The 24,445-nt window shown below is 30.6% G+C and overlaps 1 protein-coding gene across 7 annotated transcripts; it reads left to right on the top strand.

Moving 5' to 3' along the window:
* Positions 1-1,104: 1,104 nt before the first annotated feature.
* LOC111686216 (NAD(+) hydrolase sarm1) lies at positions 1,105-23,165 on the top strand. 7 transcript variants are annotated; one of them, XM_046951235.1, is made up of 8 exons: positions 7,028-7,595; positions 9,862-10,362; positions 11,678-13,582; positions 13,645-13,824; positions 13,892-14,061; positions 15,852-16,036; positions 16,451-17,546; positions 23,024-23,165. In XM_046951235.1, exons 1-8 carry the CDS (start codon positions 7,572-7,574, stop codon positions 23,106-23,108), a joined length of 4,146 nt encoding a protein of 1,381 aa, XP_046807191.1. In that variant the 5' UTR covers positions 7,028-7,571; the 3' UTR covers positions 23,109-23,165. The 7 variants fall into 7 exon arrangements, with proteins under 7 accessions (XP_046807193.1, XP_046807191.1, XP_046807190.1 ...); XM_046951234.1 differs by having other exon boundaries at positions 16,448-17,546; XM_046951236.1 differs by lacking the exon at positions 23,024-23,165 and adding an exon at positions 22,572-22,896 and having other exon boundaries at positions 7,029-7,595; positions 16,448-17,546.
* Positions 23,166-24,445: the final 1,280 nt, after the last annotated feature.

Genomic DNA, 24,445 nt, shown 5'->3' with positions numbered 1-24,445 from the left:
AACTGAACTAGAACTGAACTAGAACTGAACTAGAACTGAACTAGAACTGAACTAGAACTGAACTAGAATTGAACTAGAACTGAACTAGAATTGAACTAGAATTGAACTTGAACTGAACTAGAACTTAACCATAATTGTCCAATGTAATGATTTCTAATTAAAAAATTCCTTTTTTAAATAAAAAAACGTCTTACATCTCCCTGGAGATTAATATTCATTAACACTTTGAGTTGGGTTTTACCAGCTATTGACTCAGTAAGAATGTGATTGGTGGGTCGTTAGTCAGTCTCGTTGTTATCGCCTGTTTACAAAAAGGGAGTGTAATAAAAAAAATTATAATAGTGCTACAAGTTTTTTCGTTGCCTCAATAACACAAATTTTGCTAAAACACGCAACGCCCCAAACAGTAGTAAGTAGTAGTCTTTGATAAACCAGCGGCTAACCAACAGTTCCAAAGCAGTACAAACTAGCAAATAAATAACACAACTAAACACGCAATCTAAGGATTTGTGTTGTGAATTTAGTTTTTTGTTAATAATAAATTATAGCGACAACATTTAGTGTAGAAAAAAATGTCCTTAAAAACTTAAAATTCCTTAATAAAAGTCATGCTTCAAAAAGAACAAAAAACCTATGATAATTAAATTGTTTGTGAAAAAAGTGAAAATTTATAATTTCAAGCGTTTTATGTGAAAAAAAAAGAAATTTATAAAAAAAACAAAAGAAACTAAACTAAAATAAAAATCCTTTAACGTCATGCCGACTTATTGATTTTTTCTTTGTTTGACTCTTTTACTCTCTTTTATTGGTTATTTTTAAAGAGAGTTGTTTTGTTCTTGAAAAAGGATTTATATATCCTTATATTTATTATGTACTTTTCTGTTGGAAATCCTTGTGGTTTTCACATGTTTCTTTCACAAGTTTAGTCGAGTTTGTTATGAAGAGTTTATTTTGCGGGGAGTGTGTGACTTTTTCAATAATTTTTGTATAAAATGTTATTATAAATATTTTAGTGTTAATTAAACTGACAAAATAATGTTTGGTTCAAAATTGTTATTAATTTATTGCTGTTCGGCAACATTGTCCAACAATACAAAAAATCTACTTCGTCCCCAAATAATGTTCTACTCGAAACATACGCGTCATAAATCGTTATTGAATAAATTTAAGGTAAATATTTATATAACTGTAATAAAATAAATATATTGTTTTGTTATTATTGTTAGAGAAAAAGCAGGGGCGTTTTGAAAAAAAAGGCTTAAATATTATTTGGCTTTTATATGTAATCTGGTGTAAAGTTTAAGCCTAAAAATTCTTTGTTTTGTATACAAAATATTTAATAACCAGACTGGTCGAAAAATTTCAATAGAATAAGTTAACTAGTCGAAAAATCTTCTATACAAATATTATTACTAATTGAAACTTTAGTCTATAAAGTTTTTACTGGTCGAAGATTTTCTTCAATATAACCCTATTAGTCTATCAACTTTTAAACTCGTCTAAAGCTTTCTATTTGAAATCTTTACTTGTTTTCCTTAAACAAATCTTAATACTCGTCTAATGTTTTCTACAGAGATAATCTTCACTTATCATTAGTTAATCTTAACAAGTGCAAAATTTGCTGAAAACCAATTTATGAAAAAAAATTCTTTAAAAACTTTTCTTGTCCAAAGTTTTCATTTAAAAATCTTCACTCGTCGAAAGTTTTTTTTATAGAAAATTTGTAGTCGTTTAAAGTTGTTTATACGAAATCATTTTGAAACTAAAGCTTTTAAAAACGGGCGGAATTTTTTTTCTAGAAAATCCTTACTCGTATAAAGATTTCTATTTGAAATCTTTACTTGTCTAAAGTTTTCTTTAAACAAACTTTAATACTCGTCTAATGTTTTCTATAGAGAATGTGTAATCGTCTATTTTTTTAAAGATAATCTTCAATTATCTTAAGTTAATCTGAAACTAGTTCCAAATTTGCTATAGAACAATTTCAGAACAATCTGTACTTGTCGAATGTTTTCTATAGAAAATTTGTACTCGTTAAAGTTTTTTATACAAAATCATTTCGGATTTAAAGGTTTTAAAGACGTAAGGAAATTTTTCTCTAGAAAATCCCTACTCGTCTATTTTTTTTAAAAAATGATTTTTTCGAAATTTGTCTGTAGAATATCCTTACTCGTCTAAAGTTTTTTTCAAGATAATCTTCATTCATTAAAAATTCTATATAGAAAATTTTTATTCTCTTGAAGTTTAGAAAATCTGGACTAAAGCATTTAAAATGTTATCTTGTCGAAAGTTGTGCTTAGAAAATCTTTACTCGTCCAAAGTTTTCTCAAGAAAATGTTTACTTAATCAAAATTTTCTATAAAAATCCTTTCTTTATTTCATTTAATTTTTAATGTAAAACTTTTACTAATATTTTCTAAAGAATATTCTTTCTCATCTAATGTTATTGATATCAAATCTTTATTGGACTAAAGTTTATATAAAGTATTCTGCTCTAAATGTTTCTCTGTACTCGACTAAATATTATTTGAAGAAAATCTTCCTATTAAGTTTTCTATAATAAAAAACTGTACTTTTTATACAATAGAAAATGTTCTATAGAAGAACTTTATTGCTGACATTTCTTTGCAAAAAACTGGTCGAAATCTTTACTCGACCAAATAATTTCAAGAAATTATTAGAAACTTGTCTAAAGTTTTTATTTAAAAAATAACTCCTTTCCAAGGTTAAACATCTATGAATGTATACTTGAGCATGGCCTATCATATGATGCCCTACACCAGTCTGTATGTTAAAAATGTGGAGACTCAGAAAGTGATTATGAGCCGATTAGTATACTTAAAGGCGGATGCAGGACAAATACTTTTGGGTGTTACAAACATCAGCACAAACACATAATAACCACTATAATGGTGTGGGGTAAAAAAGAATCAACAACACTACTATGCGAATGTATTTGCTTGAACTAGAATGTTTTTAAAGATCACTAACAGTAAAAGTTATTGAATCCTAAAAGTATGCAATATATTTTACTAACATACGCCAGGCATGGACAAATCAGTACTGTATATCTTTATTTATGAAAAATAACGTTGACATATTAAGTATTTTTTCCGTAATTATAAACTTTTTCGCTTTAATAAGCTAGTCTATGTACTAGTCAAATGACTAGACTATGGACTAATCGATAATAAAGTCTAGTCTATAGGCTAGGTATTGAATAAGTTCATAGGCTACACAATATAATGGTCTTTGAACTAGAGTTCTTTAGTTGATACGAAAAGTCGACTTTTTGACTTCTTGCATTTAGTTAAAAGTCGACTTTTTGACTTTTTGCATTTTATGCAAAGTCGACTTTTCGTCTTTTAGTATTGTATAAATAGTCGACTTTTTCCGACTTTTTGACTATTTTTGCTAAAATAGAAAAAATAGTCGAACTTTTTACTTTTTTTCGAGTTTTTCCGACTATTTTAGAGTTTTTGCCTTTTTTCCACTTTTTTTAAATTTTCGACTATTTTTGACTTTTTTCTACTATTTTCGACTTTTTGACTATTTTTGCTATTTTTGACAATTTTTCTTACTTTTTTTCGAGTTTTTTTTTTCGACTATTTTAGAATTTTTGACTTTTTTTCTCTTTTTTTCCACTTTTTTAAAATTTTTGACTATTTTTGACTTTTTTCTACTATATTCGAGTTTTTTGACTTTTTGACTATTTTCGACTATTTTTTTACTTTTTTCGTGTTTTTCGACTATTTTCGAGTTTTCGAATTTTTCCGACTTTTTGACTTTTTTCGATTTTTATTTACAAAGACGACTTTTAGTCGAGTTAACGATTTTTTGGAACAAAATAGTCGACTTCGACTTATCGACTTTTTTTGACAAAAAGTCGATTGTTTGATTATTCGAAAGCCAATTTATAGAACCCTACTTTGAACTACTCAATAGTTTGTTCAATAGACTAGTTCATATAGTAGACAATAGACAACAGACTAGTTAATAGATTCGTCCAAAGACTAGACAACAGACTAATCTATAATCTAGTTAAAAGTGTAGTTAATAGACCAGAAAACTAGTCAGTAGCACCTCCATAGACTAATTAATAGACTGATCAATATACTAAAAAATATAAAATATACTAGTCCATATACTAGATTATTGACTAGTCAATAGACTAGCCCACAGACTGATCAATAGACAGAGGACTAATCGATAAACTTGTAATAGATTAGTCAAAGAAAATTTTGAATGTTTTTTGTTCAAAATCTCAATTTCCCATGCCCGGCACTATACACTATTATTAACAGCAATTGGAAAAATTTTTAGCAATTAAACAAATTATTTTAAACAATGACGTTAATATTATGTTCTTTCAAAAAAAAAAAAAAACATAATTTTAAAGAGCGTCACCAAAATCTAAATAAAATATTTAAAATATTTCATATTTGTAGTAAATATGATCTTTAATGATTTTTTTATGGGAGGATCTGTTTGGGCAACGCAAACACACACTAGTTGATAAATAGTTTAAATTGATTTAATGATCAACAGCAGGCCCACAAAATTTAATGTTGGACATTAGCCAAAGTAAGCAGACTTTTAAAAGAAAACATTTAATAATTTTAAATAAATAGATAAGTAGTTAATTATACTGTGCTCTAAAGCAAAGAAATAAAGATTGAGTACGATGAGACATTTATGCTACACGGGATAAATGCTTGGTTGTCTAAAACTAGAAGCAGAAAAGTGCTCTCCCACTCTCTCATTCACACGTATGTTGAAAATACACATAACACCGTCAGAGAGTTAACTTCCCACTGAATAAACTTCGATCCGCTCTCTTATCAAATTCGTTATTTTAAAATTTCTATAATTGAGCAAAATGGAATTAAAGAATTTAAATATAGTATTTATAATACTTAACTATATTTTTATTACATATTTCAATTAAAAATGATTTCATTTTGTGTTACTTTATAATGAAATGCAAATACAATTTATTTTAATTAATAATAATGTAATTGATCTAATTAACCTTTACATAGATAGAAGCAAAAAAAAAAAAATAAATTAAAATTTTATAAAAGAAAACAGATGTAGATTGTTACTTTTTCAATGATAGATTCTTTATACTTTCTATTTCTAAGTAGTGTGTTCAGCAGAGGACAATTAATATTTTGTGTTGACATCATTAGTTTTAAATACAATTTCCAATGAAAAACAATTATCTTTAAAATAACAAAAAAAGATTAAAATTCTATATAATTTTTGAAGAAGACATATCAATTCTTAAGGAGATTAAATAGTTTCAGGAATATAGTCTAGTATATAATCCAGTTGATAGTCTAGTTTATAGTCTTTAGTCGAGTCTATAGTCCAGTCTATAGTTTAGCCTTTAGTCGAGACTATATTCCAGTCTATAGTCTAGTCTATAGTCTAGTCTATAGTCTAGTCTATAGTCTAGTCTATAGTCTAGTCTATAGTCTAGTCTATAGTCTAGTCTATAGTCTAGTCTATAGTCTAGTCTATAGTCTAGTCTATAGTCTAGTCTATAGTCTAGTCTATAGTCTAATCTATAGTCTAGTCTATAGTCTAGTCTACAGTCTAGTCTAAAGTCTAATCTAAAATCTCGTCTATAGTCCAGTCTATAGTCTAGTCTATAGTCTAGTCTATAGTCTAGTCTATAGTCTAGTCTATAGTCTAGTCTATAGTCTAGTCTATAGTCTAGTCTATAGTCTAGTCTATAGTCTAGTCTATAGTCTAGTCTATAGTCTAGTCTATAGTCTAGTCTATAGTCTAGTCTATAGTCTAGTCTATAGTCTAGTCTATAGTCTAGTCTATAGTCTAGTCTATAGTCTAGTCTATAGTCTAGTCTATAGTCTAGTCTATAGTCTAGTCTATAGTCTAGTCTATAGCCTAGTCTATATTCTAGTCTATAGTCTAGTATATAGTCTAGTCTATAGTCTAGTCTATAGTCTAGTCTATAGTCTAGTCTATAGTCTAGTCTATAGTCTAGTTTATAGTCTAGTCTATAGTCTAGTCTATAGTCTAGTCTATAGTCTAGTCTTTAGTTTAGTCTATAGTCTAGTCTATGGTCTAGTCTATATTCTAGTCCATAGTCTAGTCTATAGTCTAGTTTATAGTCAAGTCTATAGTCTAGTTTATAGTCTAGTCTATTGTCTAGTCTATAGTCTAGTCTATAGTCTAGTCTATAGTCTAGTCTATAGTCTAGTCTATATTCTAGTTTATAGTTTAGTCTGTTGTCTAATCTATAGTCTCTTAAGTATTTTGGTCAATAGTGTAGTTTACACTCCAGTCTATAGTCGACTCTATGCTCTAGTCTATACTGTTGTCTATAGCCTAGTCTATATTCTAGTTAATTGTCTAGTCTACAGTCCAGTTTATAGACTAGTCCATAGCTTAGTCTATAGTGTAGTCTATAGTTTAGTCTATAGTCTAATCTTTAGTCTAGTCTAATGTCTAGTATGTTGTATAGTCTATAGTCTAGCCTATAGCCTAGACTAATGCCTTGTGTATTGACTAGATTATTGTCTGGTCTTTTGTCCAATCTATAGTCCTGTCTGCAGAGTAAATTTGTCTTCTTATATTCAAAAAAATATCCTAGACAATATAGAAAAATATCTCTTTAGTCCCCTTAAGAATCTGTGAAAACACACAATTACTCTTTAATTTAAACAAACACTTACACAAAAACATTCTCTTTAATTTTAATTAAAAAAGAGCAAATAAGAACTTCATACAACGCTGATCTTTTTCTATTAATTATCTCTTCTACGATCGCAAAATTTCGTCAACATGTTGTTTTGCTTTGTTTTTAATATTGTTTTCGAATAAAATATTCAAAATAAATTTCAACAGAGTCAATCAGTCTAAAACGAACTATAACAACGAGCGGTTTAAAGAAAAAAATTACTGAAATTTTAAAGAAATAGACAAGAAACGGTTTATTTACTGAAAATTTTAAATAAAAAAAAATTGAAAATTCAAAAAAAGCAAACAAAACAACAAGTGTATAAAAAGAATTTGCACATAGTTAGAAACAAAAAAGTATAATTGAAATAAAAACAAAGAAAAAGTCAAATTTTAAATACAAAATCATTGAGTTTGAATAAATACACTTCCTTAAGCTAATTTTTCGGCAATATTATTTTTAAACAATTTGAAATTTTCTTACTTATAAATACATGTGGTCATCAAGTGTTAAAGAAAATAGAATAAAAATAAATCAAATTAAATTTAACTAAACTAATAAAAAAAATACTAAAATAAAAGTATTTTAAAATAGCAATGAAATTTGTTTTTGACAAAACCTTCTAAAAGTGTCAAAAGGTCAATTTAAATTTAAACGAAAACAAGACAAGCGAATTTATAAAAAAAAAACAAAAGAGCAAATAGAAGAGCATTGGCACCGGAAGTAAAAGTCCGTTTTTTTTTTGAAGCTTTAAAAAAATAAAAAAATTAACCAAAAATAAAAATTTTGTTGAGTTTTTCATTTAAATAATATTGTTTTTTCTAAAATTGAAAATTAATAAAAACAAGATACATAAAACGCCATGAGTTATAGATTTCGCAATTATGTGAGCTTTATTTTTATTTGCTTTTAATTACTGTGAAATATAACTGTAAAATGTTTGTTTATTAAAGAAAGTACAACAAAAGTCGTACAATGCATTTAATGAAACATTTACTAAACACAATCAATTCGTTAAATTCTTAATTAACAAACAAACGTCAATGACACCTTGCGTTTCATAATAACACCTGTTTCGTTAACTGTGAAAGCGTTAAATTCTAAGTCGTGTTAAAAAGCGATAATAATTATAGAAAAGGAAAATGCAAAACAATGAGTTTAATTTTATTTATTCATTTATGTGGAAAAGATGCCAAGTACGCCCATTTTTTTGAAACAAACCTTTCATTTTAATTTCACTAGAAAGTTAGCAAATTAACAGAACGTTAGATAGATAGATAGATAGATAGATAGATAGATAGATAGATAGATAGATAGATAGATAGATAGATAGATAGATAGATAGATAGATAGATAGATAGATAGATAGATAGATAGATAGATAGATAGATAGATAGATAGATAGATAGATAGATAGATAGATAGATAGATATATAGATGTAGCTAATTCTCAATCACATTTCTTCACTATATACGTAATTTATGAAAATCGGAAGACACCCCTTTTAATTTGCAGAAATTCTAGGTCCCGTTCAAGAAAATTACTCTAAAAAAAACTATAATCTGAATTATGAACTGGACTTAGCTCTAACTTTAAACTAGACTAAGTTTAAACTACCTACTAAGTCTGAACTATACACTAGACTAGTCCAAAATAGACTACAGTTTGAACTATATATTAAGCTATAATCTGGACAATATATACTATTGACTTGACCATAGAATGCGCTATAGCCTGAACACTATAGTCTAGATTATAGAATACACTATAGTTTGCTTTTTAGTTTTTATTTTAGACTGCTTTATAGCATGGACTATATAGTAGACTGTATTAAAGACCAGTCTGAACAATAAACTAAACTAAATCTAAACTATAGTATCATAATTTAGAAATTTGAATAATTTCTTTTAAAACGACTCTCAATATTACATCAAAATAAAGACATTATTTCAAAACTGGTCCTAATATTTTGATGTATAATAGACGCAAACGATAAATATTTTAAATAAATATATATTTTTTTCGAAAACTTTAACTATTTTATTAATCTTAAACAAAATGAAGTCAAAATATTTACAATTTTATAATTAAAAAACAAGATATTAAAATATTTTCGCATAAAATCACCTCTAAAATTGGTACAATTTTCCAAAAGCCAAAAAAAAAAAAAATTAATAAAAAACAAGAGAAAAATATAAAAAAATTAAATTTTTGTTAATAATTTCACCATCAGCACCAGCCAACAACAAAATTATACACACTTTTTAAAAAGAATTATATTTATTTTTCATATATTTGCCGCTAAAATGACTGTGAGATTTGTCTGTCTGTCCATTAAGTCCGTCTGTGTATGATCTTGATGCCTCGGGGGGCTCTCGCATATGTTTATACACTCATATGCAAAGTGAGTTAGTGAGTGAGTGCACAGTGGAATGAATACTTTAGAAAAGAAATGTTAATGAAGGTGCTGTAGTTGTAGACTTTTATTAGCTGAAAACCCAAGTGTATGCGATTTTCTTTCTTTATTGGCCAATCGGCCATTTGGTGAAATGAAAAAAAAAGTTCAGTTTGTGTTGAAGCAGAGTTGTAAATGAATGTTCTGAATTTTCATTGAAAATAAAATTTTATAAAATATATAGTTTTAAAAAATCTAATTAAAAAGAATAACTAAAAATAGAAAAAATAATAGATTGTATTTTGGACTATTGACTAGACTAAAATCTGGACTATAGACTAGCCTATATTCTGCAATATACTAGACTATAGACTAAAGTTTTGATACCTTTAAGTTCCTGCTAATTGATAATATATTTTTAACAATAACAACAACATCGAAAAAAAAGAAAAATTAACACGGCAGCGGAATTTCGCATTCACTATGGTGCGGGTGTGTTTACGTTAAGGTTGACATTGAAATACTCTTCTTTAGCTTGGTGTCTCACAGCGTGTGTTTCTTTGTTTTTGTTCGCATTCTAACATGACGTTTATTTTGCTTTTCAATTTATTAGTGTTTTTGTTATTCCTTCTAGAATTGTAACAATTTCTTATTAGCCTTCGTGTTTGTGTCTCTGTGTATATTCTATGTCTATCATTTCAATATTCCAGAGACACTTTATCGTTAAAAGTCTACATCTGTGTATCATTTAGACAGATTGAACAATTTGAGAAACGTCAAGCAGACAATCAACAACAACACAGAAAAAACACTCATAACATGGATAATCCAAAAGCTCCTTGGCCTGTGCGCAAAGGGATCTTTCGTTCGAGTGGTCAATCGGATTTTATACCCACTCGTTCGCCCAGTCCCATTGTGGAAATGCCACTCTCTCCGCCTCCAGTAACAAATAATACACGAGCGTCTTCTCTTAGTCGTTTTGACAACAACTGTCCCTTTTCACCACCGCCCCAACCTATACAGGTTATACAGGGTCCTCCTGGACCCATAATGACTACGGCTGCCTCCATGACCAGTAGTGCCAAAAGTGCACAGTCATCATCGTCATCATCCTCTTCTTCAAAAACTGCCTCATCATCTTCGTCCTCCTCGTCAGCACAAAGTAAAATGTCCTCCCAAGCGTCCGCCGCCTCTTCTGCCTCTTCATCAGCGCGTATGTCGTCTGCCTCTGCCTCGGCCAGTAGTGCCTCGCGTTCAGTACGTAAAAATTCTTTACCCCCAAATTTACCGCAATATTGTGCCGCCTCTTCCTCTTCACAACAACAACAACACCAACAACAATTAGCCTCCAATAGTGCCACCTCCAACAGTACACAAAGTTTAAATAATAATAACAATAACAATAAACACAATACACATCATCATCATCAAGCATCCAATTCCTTAAGATCTTCTCCAGTTAACTTAAAGAATGTACGACAGATACCCATCGAAGTTGAACAGAATAAGGTTAGAATACTATGGGTTCTTCAAAAATCGGTGTTGTATGATAAATGTTTTGAAATTAAAGTCTGAACTATAGGCTAGACTAAGTCTAAACTATAGACTAGATTATAGTCTTAACTATAGAGTATAGTCTAGAATATATACTGGACTATCTATATCTCTACTATATACTAAACTTTAGTTTCGATTTTAGACGGGCTTCTTGACTTCACTATAGTCTGGACTATTGTCTGGAATATAGACTGGACTATAGTCTGGACTATAGACTGGACAATAGTGTGGACTATAGACTGGACTATAATGTGGACTATAGACTGGACTATAGACAGGACTATAGTCTGGACTATAGACTGGACTATAGTCTGGACTATAGACTGGACTATAGTCTGGACTGTAGACTGGACTATAGTCTGGACTGTAGACTGGACTATAGTCTGGACTATAGACTGGACTATAGTCTGGGCTATAGACTGGACTATAGTCTGGACCATAGATACGATATCTGCTATGTATATATTACTACTATAATCTGGACTATAGTCTGGACAATAGACTAGACTATAGTCTGGACTATAGACTGGAGTATGGGCTAGACTATGGTCGGGACAATAGACTATACTATATTCTGGATAATATGCTATACTCTAGTCTGGACTGGACCAAAATATAGTCTGGACAATAACAGTACTATAGACTGGTCCATAGACTCTACTATAGTATGCTCTATAGACTAGACAATAGTCTGATAAATACGATATCTTTCAAACTTATAGAGTCATCCATTGGAGATTAAATTTCAAATGGTTTTCCATATGCTATATATATATATATATATATATATATATTACACTCCCGAAACATCCGAAACATTACTTCTTTATACATTTATCACATCAACTTGTCAACGATAAATCAAATACATTATCTAGATCCATTAGTCCAGTAAAAATAAATTCTCTAAATGTTTACCGTATAACAGACCTTTTTTACCAAAACTTAGAAAAAAATCCTCTCAAATATTGTATAAAATTTTGAACTAATACCCCTCTCTATTACCATTTTTCAGGAAGCTCTCTCTTTGCGTGCTGGAGATGTAACTCAACAGGCTAGCAATAACGTGGCCGCCGCTAGTATTAAAGTTCAAAGTGATACATTTTCGGCTGACAAGAAGGCCATCTCTCAGTCGCAGCAATCACAGACAATGACTTCGAATGGCATTATCAGCCAGGAGAAACATGTCTCTTCAGCCGCCCAGGCTAATTACAGCATGACCAGCAAGGGTGTATCCAGTTCTGGCGGCAGTACCATGATCTCTTCCTCTTCACAAATGTCCACGACAAATGGTAATCTTTTCAAATTAGCCGATTTTCGGCTGGATGACCTTATGCAGCTAAGTTCCACCAGTGGTCAGAAGGACATCGAACAGGCCATTAGCAAGTACTCCAATATGTTGACTTCATGTGTTAACTCACTGCAGGATAAGAAAGCAACCTCCGATGATACCATGTATTTGGATAAAATCAATGAAGTTATACGCAGAGCCTGGGCTGTGCCCACTCATGGTCATGAATTGGGTTATAGTTTGTGTAATTCATTGCGCAATAGTGGTGGTCTAGATTTGCTCATGAAAAATTGTGTCCAGGGAGATATGCAAATCAAATTTTCCTCAGCCAAATTGCTCGAACAATGTTTGACCACAGAAAATCGTACTCATGTGGTGGACAATGGTTTGGATAAGGTGGTTAATGTGGCCTGTGTTTGTACTAAGAAACAAAGTACCGAACATTCACGTGTTGGTACTGGTATTTTGGAACATCTCTTCAAACACTCCGAGGGCACTTGTTCGGATGTTATTAAACTGGGTGGTTTGGATGCTGTGCTATTCGAATGTCGTACCAGTGATGTAGAGACGTTGAGACATTGTGCTAGTGCCTTGGCCAATTTATCATTGTATGGTGGCGCCGAGAATCAGGAAGCTATGATTTTGCGCAAGGTGCCCATGTGGTTATTCCCTTTGGCCTTCCATAATGATGACAACATTAAGTATTATGCCTGTCTGGCCATTGCGGTTCTAGTCGCCAATAAGGAAATTGAAGCTGAAGTTTTAAAATCCGGCTGCTTGGATTTGGTAGAGCCTTTCGTGACTTCCCACGATCCTTCGGAATTTGCCAAATCAAATTTAGCTCATGCTCATGGTCAAAGTAAACATTGGCTACAACGTCTAGTGCCTGTGCTCAGTTCAAATCGTGAAGAAGCCCGCAGTTTGGCAGCTTTCCATTTCTGCATGGAGGCGGGCATTAAGCGAGAACAGGGAAACACCGAAATCTTCCGCGAAATAGGAGCTATTGAGGCTCTTAAGACCGTAGCCAGTTGTCCCAATGCTATTGCCTCTAAATTTGCCGCTCAAGCTTTGCGCCTTATAGGCGAAACAGTACCCCACAAACTGTCGCAACAAGTACCTCTCTGGTCGGTCGAAGATGTCCAGGAGTGGGTTAAACAAATCGGCTTTGGACAATTCGTCAAACAATTCGAAGAATCCCAAGTCGATGGTGATCTACTGTTAAAACTCAACGAAAATAACCTCCGTGATGATATTGGTATTTTAAATGGCATACTGCTTAAACGTTTCGAACGTGAACTACAAAATCTCAAACGTATGGCTGATTACTCATCGAAAGATACCGCCAAACTGCATCATTTCCTATCGGAAATTGGTCCAGAATATTGTACCTACACCTACTCAATGGTTAATGCGGGCATTGATAAAAACTCTTTGCCACAGCTAAATGAAGATATGTTGATACAGGAGTGTGGCATTAAGAACTCCATACATAGACTGCGCATTCTAAATGCGGTTAAGAGTTTGGAAAATACCATACTCTCCTCATCGGAGGATAGTATGGCCAAGACTTTGGATGTATTTGTTAGTTATAGACGTTCAAATGGTTCACAATTGGCCAGTTTACTTAAGGTGAGTTTAAGTTTTGTGAATTCAGAATTTCTGTGTTCTAATGTTTCTTTTCCAATTTCCAGGTCCATCTACAATTACGTGGCTTCTCCGTGTTCATTGATGTTGAACGTTTGGAGGCTGGAAAATTTGACAATGGTTTGCTAAACAGTATTCGTCAAGCGAAAAATTTCGTTTTAGTATTAACACCAAATGCTCTCGAACGTTGTGTCGATGATAATGAATGCAAAGATTGGGTACATCGAGTAAGTCTATCTTTAGATCATAGTTGCTTGGGAATTGAATATAAAAATTCTTTTTTTTAATTTTCAGGAAATTGTAGCCGCTTTAAATTCAAATTGTAATATTATACCCATTATTGATAGTCAATTTTTTTGGCCAGAACCCGAACGTTTACCCGAAGACATGCGTAGTGTTTGTCATTTTAATGGTGTAACGTGGATTCACGATTACCAGGACGCCTGCATCGATAAGTTGGAAAGGTAAGTTATTTTGATATAGAACATTATGTTGGTAGTTCAAATGGGATGTCTTGATCATTGATCGTTGATAATTGATCATGTTATTTTAAAAATTTTCAAAAATTGTTTTGAAATTCATTAGAGGATTGATGAAAGAGCTCATTGAGATTCCTGAATTTTAAAATTCACTTAAATTACTTTCAAAACCTCCAATGTATAAGTCCTTGAACTTATAAACCTTCATCGAATCTTGAAAGATGAATATAGATCAAGTTAGACTTTTAGAGAAGATATGAAAGAACTCATAGAGATTATTTTACTCTTTTTATTAAAGATTTACATTTCAAATAACCGTGATTTAAAGCTTTCAGATTCAAAATGAAACGTTAGTAATCCGATAAAACATTTAAACATTCTAATGATTTAGATTCGAAAGTTTCGGATCCGAAGAGGGACTTTTGAAATCTGTTAAATGGGTATCATTCTAATGATGTTTCTTCTAAGCTTTTCATCAGATTTCGAAGATCCGTTAGAAAGGAAACTCAATCCTTTTTGATAAAACATTTAAATGTTCAGCAAATTTGAATTAAAAGCTTTCGAATCTGTACTGAACTGTTAAATGGTATTCGTTCATATAAGGACCTTCAAATGTCCAGATATCTTTGGACATTGGAAGGTCCCTAACAAAATAGTTTGACTCTCTTTGGATAAAACATTTCAAATTCCAAATAGGGCTATCGAATCCGTACAGAATCTTTCTAAATCTGTTAAATAGAAATCCCACATATTAAAACGTTTAATGGATAGAACTTCTGAATTTCTCATCATCTGATAAAAGAAAATCGTGCTAAAGTTGTAACTTCCGAACTTCTGATGAGATTTCCTCGAAACTTTAGAGTTTTATCATCTGATAAAAGAAAATCGTGCTAAAGTTGTTACTTCCGAACTTTTGATGAGATTTCCTTGAATCTTTAGAGTTTCAAGCGTTCTGGTAAAAGGAAATCGTGCTAAAGTTGTAACGTCCGATTTCCTTGAAACTTTGGAGATCCATAAAAGAAGAGTTATACATTCTCTGCATTAGGCAGTCTTCGCCTTACACTGGTCTAAAAGTTCTAACTTCACTTGTGAAGAAATTATAAGATTGTTTTGAAACTTTGTAGATCAATAAAGAAAGAGTTATACTTGCTCTGCATTAAGTAATCTTGGCTCTAAACTTTCCCAAGAGTTCTAACCACACTTGTGAAGAAATGATGAGATTGCTTTGAAACTTTGAAGATCCATAAAGAAAGATCTATACTTTTCCTATATTAAGCAATTGTTCTTCACTCTCCCAAATGATCTAACCTCACTTGTTAAGAAAATTTCATCCGAATAGTTTTGATTTCAATTCAATAAAAATCTCATTACAAAGCCTTAGTTAGACCTCCCATTTGAAATACTACCAATAAAATATTAATAATCTATTTTATTGTTTTGTTTCTTTTTCTTTTGCCAACTACTAACTAAAGAATAGTGACAAAAAGTCTTAGCAATCGTACCACGGTATGAGAGGTAAAAATTCAGTATTTTTATAAAAAAAAGATTCAAAGAATAACCAAAAACCATAAAAAAACAAATTCTTAAAACACCAGCACCACATAATTAAAACTATGAAATCATAAACTTTAAAACTAAAACACAAAAGCATTCATTGAATCTCTTGCTCTCTTTCTCTAACCAAAAATACTGGATTTCTATTAAAGTCTCAATACCTTTAAACCATACCAATGAATACCTCAACTTATCACTTATTCACATTTCACTATTTACAGATTTATGCGAGGCGAAAAGAATATTGATCGCATAGCAGCTATGACACCCGGTACGCCCGGTTCGACGGTGAATTACCAAAGAATGCACAGCAATGATTCGGATTATAGTGTGGGTGGCAGTAATGCTGGCGGCAGTAATTGTGGCACAGGCGGCAATGGAGGATCATCGAATGGCGGCGGACAAGGTGGGACACAAAATACGATCACACCCTCAAATACAGGACGATCCAGTGTCGATTGACTGGATTGTCCCCTAAGTAATCAATTGAAACAAACAAATGAAAATCCTTCTTCGAATATTATTTTAATTGATAATGTTAGCAGTAGTAGTTGTACACGTAGTAGCAATAGTAGCTCTAGTAGACATTTCAAGACTCTAAATTCTCCCTCATTTATTCTAAAGTCTAAATTAAAAACTAAATTATTGAATGGAGCTGTTGTAACGGCGGCGGCAGCAAAACGTGCCGCTGGTAATAGCAGCAGTCTCCCTCCTAGTGGTAGTAGTTATTTTAGTAGTTATTTATTAAATCAAAATTCAAAAGCCCTTCAAATATTTACTGATAATAATCATTTAATTAATACTAATCACAAACTAGCAGCTAATCACCAGGCAAATAGATACCGGCAATCAGCATCACCGGCTCGTCAGCGTTTGGCAGCGGGCGGAGGCAGTTTATTAAGCAGTTCGGGAAAGTTAGGCAGCACTGGTAGTCAGCTGAGTGTGTTTGGCCGTAATTCAAAGCGTAATATGTTGCCACCCTATCGCACTCATCAAACATCGGTTCATAAGGCTTTACCTATAGGTGGCTCCATGCAAAATGTTTCACCTTTAGCTTATAAGCCTCCCAGACGAAGTTCTGCTGTGGGTATATGCAATGATAATAAGGATAAGGCTTCGTCTAACTATAGAAGCCATAGTGTAGATGAGTTGCTGGATAATAGCGAAAGTACGGATAAGAAAATAGCAGAGGCTGCTGCCCTAGTCTCGGCTGGTAGTTTGGCTTTAACTAACGTGAGTTCCACTAGTACACTACAGCCCAATGAAGAGTATAATTGTTCGACAGCTTCGATAACAGAATTAGCTAGCAGTCCAGTATTAGTGCCACGCCGAGAAAAGTCAGCCAATTTACCACCTATTAATCCTCAGCATCGCAAATCTCGCAGTCTTGATCATTTTCTTGATGAACAAACTTTGGCTGCCATAGTAGTACCACCCTCACCCACAGAGGGTACACAAAGTATGCAAAATCTTGCCACACTCATGACACCCGAACCCATACGTTCTAGTATAGCTAAAGCCATAGACAGCCTACCGGTGCGTGCCGCTTCAGTGCGTGACTCAAAATCCATAACACCCGATCGTGTAACAGCCCTGCGTACTAGCCCCTCTAATCGTCAGAGCCCGGAGGGTATAAGTTCTACCGAAGATGAACGTGAGGATAGCCAAAGTGTAAAATCTGTAAAAACGTCACAAATAAAAGCCTCCGCCCCTAAAAGTCAGACAAGAGCAGCAGCCCATATACATCGTGGCAATAGTGCGAGTAGTGGACGTGTGGGTAGTGTGGCGGATCAAACAAATCGGGTATCGAAAACTACTTCCAGCAGCTCTTTGGGCTCGACCAGCGGCTCTAATAGTCCAAATAATAAAACCATATTCAATCGTACGATGAAAAAAGTTCGATCGCTGATCAAAAAGTAAGCATCTAAAACCTACAAACTGAAAATCTCTTTCTCTCTCTCTATTAAACACTATCTCTTTTTAACTTACTCTTAAAACATACATAAAAAACCTCTCATAAACCTGCATAGTTAGTCCATTTTGTTATTCCCTTTATTTAGGATAAAATTTTATGATTATTGAGTTCTCATCTGAAATTGATTACAGTTTAAGATGTGTATTCATTTTTCCAATATCTGCAAGTCCTTAGCCAAACATTTTATTCCAAAGTTTTATTGTGTTTTTGTCTAAAATCTCCTTTCATGTTTCATTTCTGTTTTTTCTATGTTTACTGGGTAATGGTCGATCCATCATTTTAATGAGAAAGTATCAATCTGTTATTGAGCTGCTTAAAAACGTTTTTGATTTTTAAACTAAAATTTAAGTGTTTTTAGGTTTCATAAGTATTTTAAAGTTTTAATATAAAAGGGAGATCACACTTCACTGTAGTAAAGTATTATATTAGTGATCAAATCTTGAAGTGATCACTGTTCGAGTTCAATTTGTCATTAAACATTGTTTTTAACTGTTTTTGAACATTTTATATAGCGCATCACCTATTGCGATCATTCTAGCGATCACTGATCAAGTTTGAGATCAAATCTTAAAGTGATCATTGTTCAAGCTAAATTTGTCATTAAACGCTTTTCTTAAATTTTTTTTAAATATTTTATATAGCGGATCACCTATTGCGATCATTCTAGTGATCACTGATCGAGTTAGTGATCAAATCTTGAAGTGTTCACTGTACGAGCTCGATTTGTCATTAAATGCTCTTTTTAGTGATCACTGATCGAGTTAGTGATCAGTTCTTGAAGTGATCATTGTTCCAGCTAGATTTGTCATTAAACGCTCTTTTTTAAAATGTTGTTAAAGATTTTATATATATAGTGATCACTGATCGAGTTTGTGATCAAATCTTGAAGTGATCACTTTTCGAGTTCTATCTGTCACTAAACGCTCTTTTTAGTGATCATTGATCGAGTTTGTGATCAAATCTTGAAGTGATCACTGTTCTAGTTCTATGTGTCATTAAACACTCTTTTTAGAATGTTGCTAAAGATTTTATATAGCGAATTACATATTGCGATCATTCTAGTGATCACTGATCAATTTACTTTTACGATAATTTACAATGTTATTGAAAATTTAATATAAAATATCATAAAAATATCGGTAGTAAATTTAATGTTTTCTTGATCAACAATATGAACGATAACAGGTCGGAATCATTGATCAAGGTCATTCAAATGAAAGATCCATTTTTTGTTACAAAATGTTTAACGTATTCTGGATTTTAATGTTTTTTATATTAAAGATCGTTAATTGATCACAAATTGTATTGCTTGAGTTAATGTTTTTGCTAAATTAATGTTTCATGATTAAAGATCAATTGCTATTACAAAACAGATCAGATCAGTCTCTTTAAAAGAGAGTGAGTTCTATTCAATAATTTAGGAACTAATGATCACTGATGATCGAGCAATCTTTAATAAGAAATTTAATTAAATAGAATTTTCTTGATTAAATTCCTAATTATAAGAATCATATGCGTGATCACAAATGGTTCTTAAAATGAGGCGAAACTGTAAATATTTAGTTATACTTAATAACAGATCGAAATCAAATGATCAAATTTCATTTTGCAAAAAGATCTATATTTTTTATAAATTTTAATGATCACTGCTTAAACTCCATTTTGATAGAATTCGCTGATTACAGATCAATATTAAATACAAAATTGGATGCATTTCCATTAATTTATTAAAGATCTTTCATTACTGATGAGGATCTTTTTTTCTAAATGAATTTTTTTTTTTAAAATATTCAATTAAAGCTTATTCGCTTTTGGTTTTTAATAAAACCAATAATATTAGTTCGGAAATATAAATGATGGCGAATTGATCTTCCTTCACGAGAATATCATAGATGATCGTTTATTACACATAAAGTATTTTGAAAGATAGCATGTTAAAATTAGAATTTTGTGAGAAATATATAAGATCATAAGTCAAGATCACTCCAAATTCTTAAATAAAATATATTTTTGATTTTGTATAAACCAATCTAGATTAAGATTAAAGTCTAATATTTGATTTTTTGACCAATAGAGCGTTGATCTTCTGCTATATATAAAAACGTTTTTTATATTTATCATTTTACTTTAGAAAATATAAACCTATGTGCCTTAAAGTTACTTAAAAGCTGCTTAAAACTTAAAATAAAATGTCTCATAAGAAATAGTACAAATAAAGTGCCTAATAATTTCCCCAACCAGAGGGGAACTTACTAATGGTATATAATAATAGAATCAATTTATTTAGAATCTCATCAAAACTAAACGTTAAACATTTCCTTTTAAAACTCAACATTTATTAAATAATTTTAAAGCATTCCATAACATTGCGCTAAAAAACTCAACTCTGCTTACTTACCACACACACACTCTTTACACAAAATTCACCACTACTACTCTAAACCTAAAAAGTTTAAGGTATTGTCTATTTTACTCTAACTGCTTTTAAATGCTTTATTTTAAAATAAAAATTAATTAAAAAAAAAACAAACATTCTCCAACCAAAACGAAACCTGTTAAAACCGAATACATCTATTTGCCTTGTGATTAGTCTGAAATTTTGAAAAGAGTTTTTGAATTTTTCTTTTGTTTAAACCACGAATTTCAAAAAAAAATATATATATTTTTTTTAACTAAAAAACAAATAATAATAGTAATGACTGTTAAAAATATTTAAAAAGTAACTGAAAACTAATTTTTCTTTATAATCTAAGTTTAAGATTTTTTGTAAATTTTTTTTTAATTATTTTCATTTTACTTTGTACCGTCCTAAAACCAAACTAAATTGAAATTATTTTTTGAATTGAAACAAAAATTATTTTGTTTAGATTTTTTTATGATATTGTTAAATATATGATTTTTTTCTTTAAATTTTCTTTAAAATAAATTCCTTTTTAAAGGAATTGAAAACAAAATTACAAAATTATCTTAATTTTATTAATTAACATCAATTTTTGTATGTAAAATTTTTTTTTTATTTTTTTTTTTCATTTTTTTTAATATTTTATATAATTACTAATTGTAATTTAATATAAATATACCTTAAAATAAATTTCTTTCATTAAAGAAACCTTTAACAACCATATAAAAAAAATAATTTAATTTTAAATTAATAAAATATATAAATAAATAAAAAATTGGCTTAAAAACCAGAGAAAAAATAAAAAAATTGTTCAAAAAAATTATTATAAAAAAATCTATAAATTATTTGTTTAATTTTTGTGCGTGTGTGTATGTATAGGAATTTTAAATAGGCTTTTAACGAATCAAGGTTTTAATTGAAATTCGGTTTTTTTTTGTCTCTGTCCCCCGTCCCGTTTTTAAACACTCATTCAATTAATTTATTTAATTAATATAATGAATATTATTTGTAATGGCTTTTATATGTTTTTATTCTATATTGCATGTTGTTTTGTCCCCTGTTTGTAATAATTTATATTAAATTATCACATTTTCATTCTCCAAAATACAATAATAACATTTTTAACCAAAGATTAATTAAATTGCAAAACAAAAAACCACCATTTTGTAAACAGTGATCAGTATTTGTGAAATCGTCTTAATTAAAGTAATAGTCTTAATTAAAGTAATAATCGTTTAATAGTTTAATAGTGTGACCAATGTTTAGGTTTACTAAAATTATTTTAATTGAGCAAAACTTCCAAAATGGGGAATAATTTATATGAAAACAAATTCAGAATTTCAACTTACCGGAGAATTGTATGAATAGACCTGAAAAGAAAATATAATAAAATAGTTATTAATTTCATGTTTTTCACATAAGCTCTTAACACTGTTAGAATCAAACTTAATCTGAACTTAAACTTAACTAGAATTTAACCGGATTTAAACAAGTACAAAATTGTGTTGTATTACAACACAATTAGAATTGATCTACATCTGAACAAGACCTGAAATAGAACTGAGCTAAACCTGAACTAGAACTGTACGAGAACTAAACTAGAACTGATATATAACTGAACAAGACCTGAAATAGAACTGAACTAGAACTGAACTAGAACGGAACTAGAACTGACCTAGAACTGAACTAAAACTGAACTAGAACTGAACTAGAACTGAACTAGAACTGAACTAGAACTGAACTAGAACTGAACTAGAACTGAACTAGAACTGAACTAGAACTGAACTAGAACTGAACTAGAACTGAACTAGAACTGAACTAGAACTGAACTAGAACTGAACTAGAACTGAACTAGAAATGAACTAGAACTTAACTAGAACTGAACTAGAACTGAACTAGAACTGAACCAGAACTGAACTAGAACCGAACCAGAACAGAACTAGAAGTGAACTAGAACTGAACTAGAAGTGAACTAGAACTGAACTAGAACTGAACTAGAACTGAACTAGAACTGAACTAGAACTGAACTAGAACTGAACTAGAACTGAACTAGAACTGAACTAGAACTGAACTAGAACTGAACTAGAACTGAACTAGAACTGAACTAGAACTGAACTAGAACTGAACTAAAACTGAACTAAAACTGAACTAGAACTGAACTAGAACTGAACTAGAACTGAACTAGAACTGATCTAGAACTGAACTAGAACTGAACTAGAACTGAACTAGAACTGAACTAGAACTGAACTAAAACTGAACTAAAACTGAACTAGAACTGAACAAGAACTGAACTAGAACTGAACTAGAATTGAACTAGAACTGAACTCGAACTAAATTAGAACGGAAAAAATACAAAATATTCGCTAATTCGCCTTCGATTATTTGAGAAAAGACATATTCTTAAAAATTACTTTTATTTAAAAATTTTATAATTTCATTATTAGTTTATAAATAAAGTTCAATTTCTTAAAATTTTTCAAATTTATTTAATTTTTTTGTGTTTTATTAAAATTTCTTTTTGTTTTTCTTTATTTCTTTTCTTTATCTTTTTCTCTTTTCAATTAGACCTTAAATTCTTAGTATAAACGAAAGCTTTCTACAATTTTTTATTATTACAAAAAAAAGCACAAATATGTCCTCGTCTGTGTGTCCTGCAAACTAAACCCAAATCCTACATCTTCATCGTCATCTCGATCATCAAAAGGCAAAGTTAAATAAAAACAAACAAACAAAAAAGTATTGAAACAAATGTATACGTGATGTCATGTGAAAACCATCAAATCCAATGGGAATAAGTTCCATCAACCACCAAACTTTAAGCTCTATGTTTCTTGTACAATCCAATATTAATTAAATTTAAATATTATTTCATTATATTTTTCTATTTATTGTTGGCTTAAGTTTATTTATAGAAACAAAAAAGAAAATTTATTTTTAAAAAATTAAATAAGAAAAGCTTAATTTTTTATACTTTTTTTATTTTATATTTTTTTATTTTGTCTTTTTTATTTATTTAGTAACGATATTGAAGATGAAGAACTTCCTGCTATAATTTTATCAAAAGCTACTGCTCCTTCACCAGGACGCATGTTATTTTGGTAGTTTTACTTTAAATAAAAAAAGCAAATAACTCTCCCCCACCTGTACAAACAAAATTTAGAGTATTATTTTAATTTAAAATTAAAACGATTTAAACGAAATTTAAAAAGCAACGAAATGCGAAATTTATATTTTAAGAACGTATTTTATTTTCTAAATAAAATTAAGTTGAAGAAAAAACTAAAAAAAGACCTGCAAGTGTTTTAATTAAAATTTATATAAAAAGTGGTAAGTTTGACAAGATAGTGTCATCATAGTGAAGAAGAACTGTCTTAGAACTGAAATACAATTTCGGAGTGACCTGGAAAAGAAAAAGACTAGGACCGAACTAGAACTTAACTAAAACTAAACTGGAATTCAACAAGAATTGAAACAGAACTTAACTAAAACTGAGCTGGAACTAAACCAGAACTGAACTGCAATTTAGAAATGGCCTGGAAGAGAACTTCTATTAAACTAGAACCGAACTAAAACTGAACTAGAACAGAACAATAACTGAACTATAACCGAATCAGAACTGAAGTAGAAATTAACTAGAACTGAACTAGAATTGAACTAGAACTGAACAAGAAATGAACTAGAACATAACTAGAACTGAAAGAGATCTGAACTAGAACTGAAATAGAACTGAGTTAGAAGTGAACTGATCTAGAATTAAACTAGAACTAAATTTGAACTGAACTAGAACTAAACTAGAATTGATCAAGAACTGATGTAGAACTGAACTAGAACTAAACTAGAACTAAATTAGAATTAAACTAGTATTAAAGTAGGACTTTACTAAAAGTGAACTAGAACTAAACTAGAACCGAACTAGAACTAAAACTGAACTAGAATTTAACTAGAACTGAACTTGAACTGAACGAGAACTGAACTAGAACTGAACTAGAACTGATCTAGAACTGAACTAGAACTGAACTAGAACTGAACAAGAACTCAACAAGAACTGTACTAAAACTGAACTATAACTGAATTAGAACTGAACTAGAACTAAACCGGAACTATAACTGAAATAAAACTGAACTAAACCAGAACTGAACTAAAACTAAACTAGAACTAAACCAGAACTAAACTAAAACTGAACTAGAACTATTTTTGATCAAGAACTTAAGTAGAACTGAAATAGAACTAAACTAGAACTAAATTAAAATTAAACTAGTATTAAACTAGGACTTTACTAGAAGTGAACTAGAACTAAACTAGAACCGAACTAGAACTAAAACTGAACTAGAATTTAACTAGTACTGAACTTGAACTGAACGAGAACTGAACTAAAACTGAACTAGAACTGATCTAGAACTGAACTAGAACTCAACAAGAACTGTACTAAAACTGAACTA

Source organism: Lucilia cuprina, chromosome 5 (assembly GCF_022045245.1).
Source record: "Lucilia cuprina isolate Lc7/37 chromosome 5, ASM2204524v1, whole genome shotgun sequence".
Classification (NCBI taxonomy): domain Eukaryota; kingdom Metazoa; phylum Arthropoda; class Insecta; order Diptera; family Calliphoridae; genus Lucilia; species Lucilia cuprina.
This window is presented reverse-complemented; position numbering and strand designations above follow the sequence as displayed.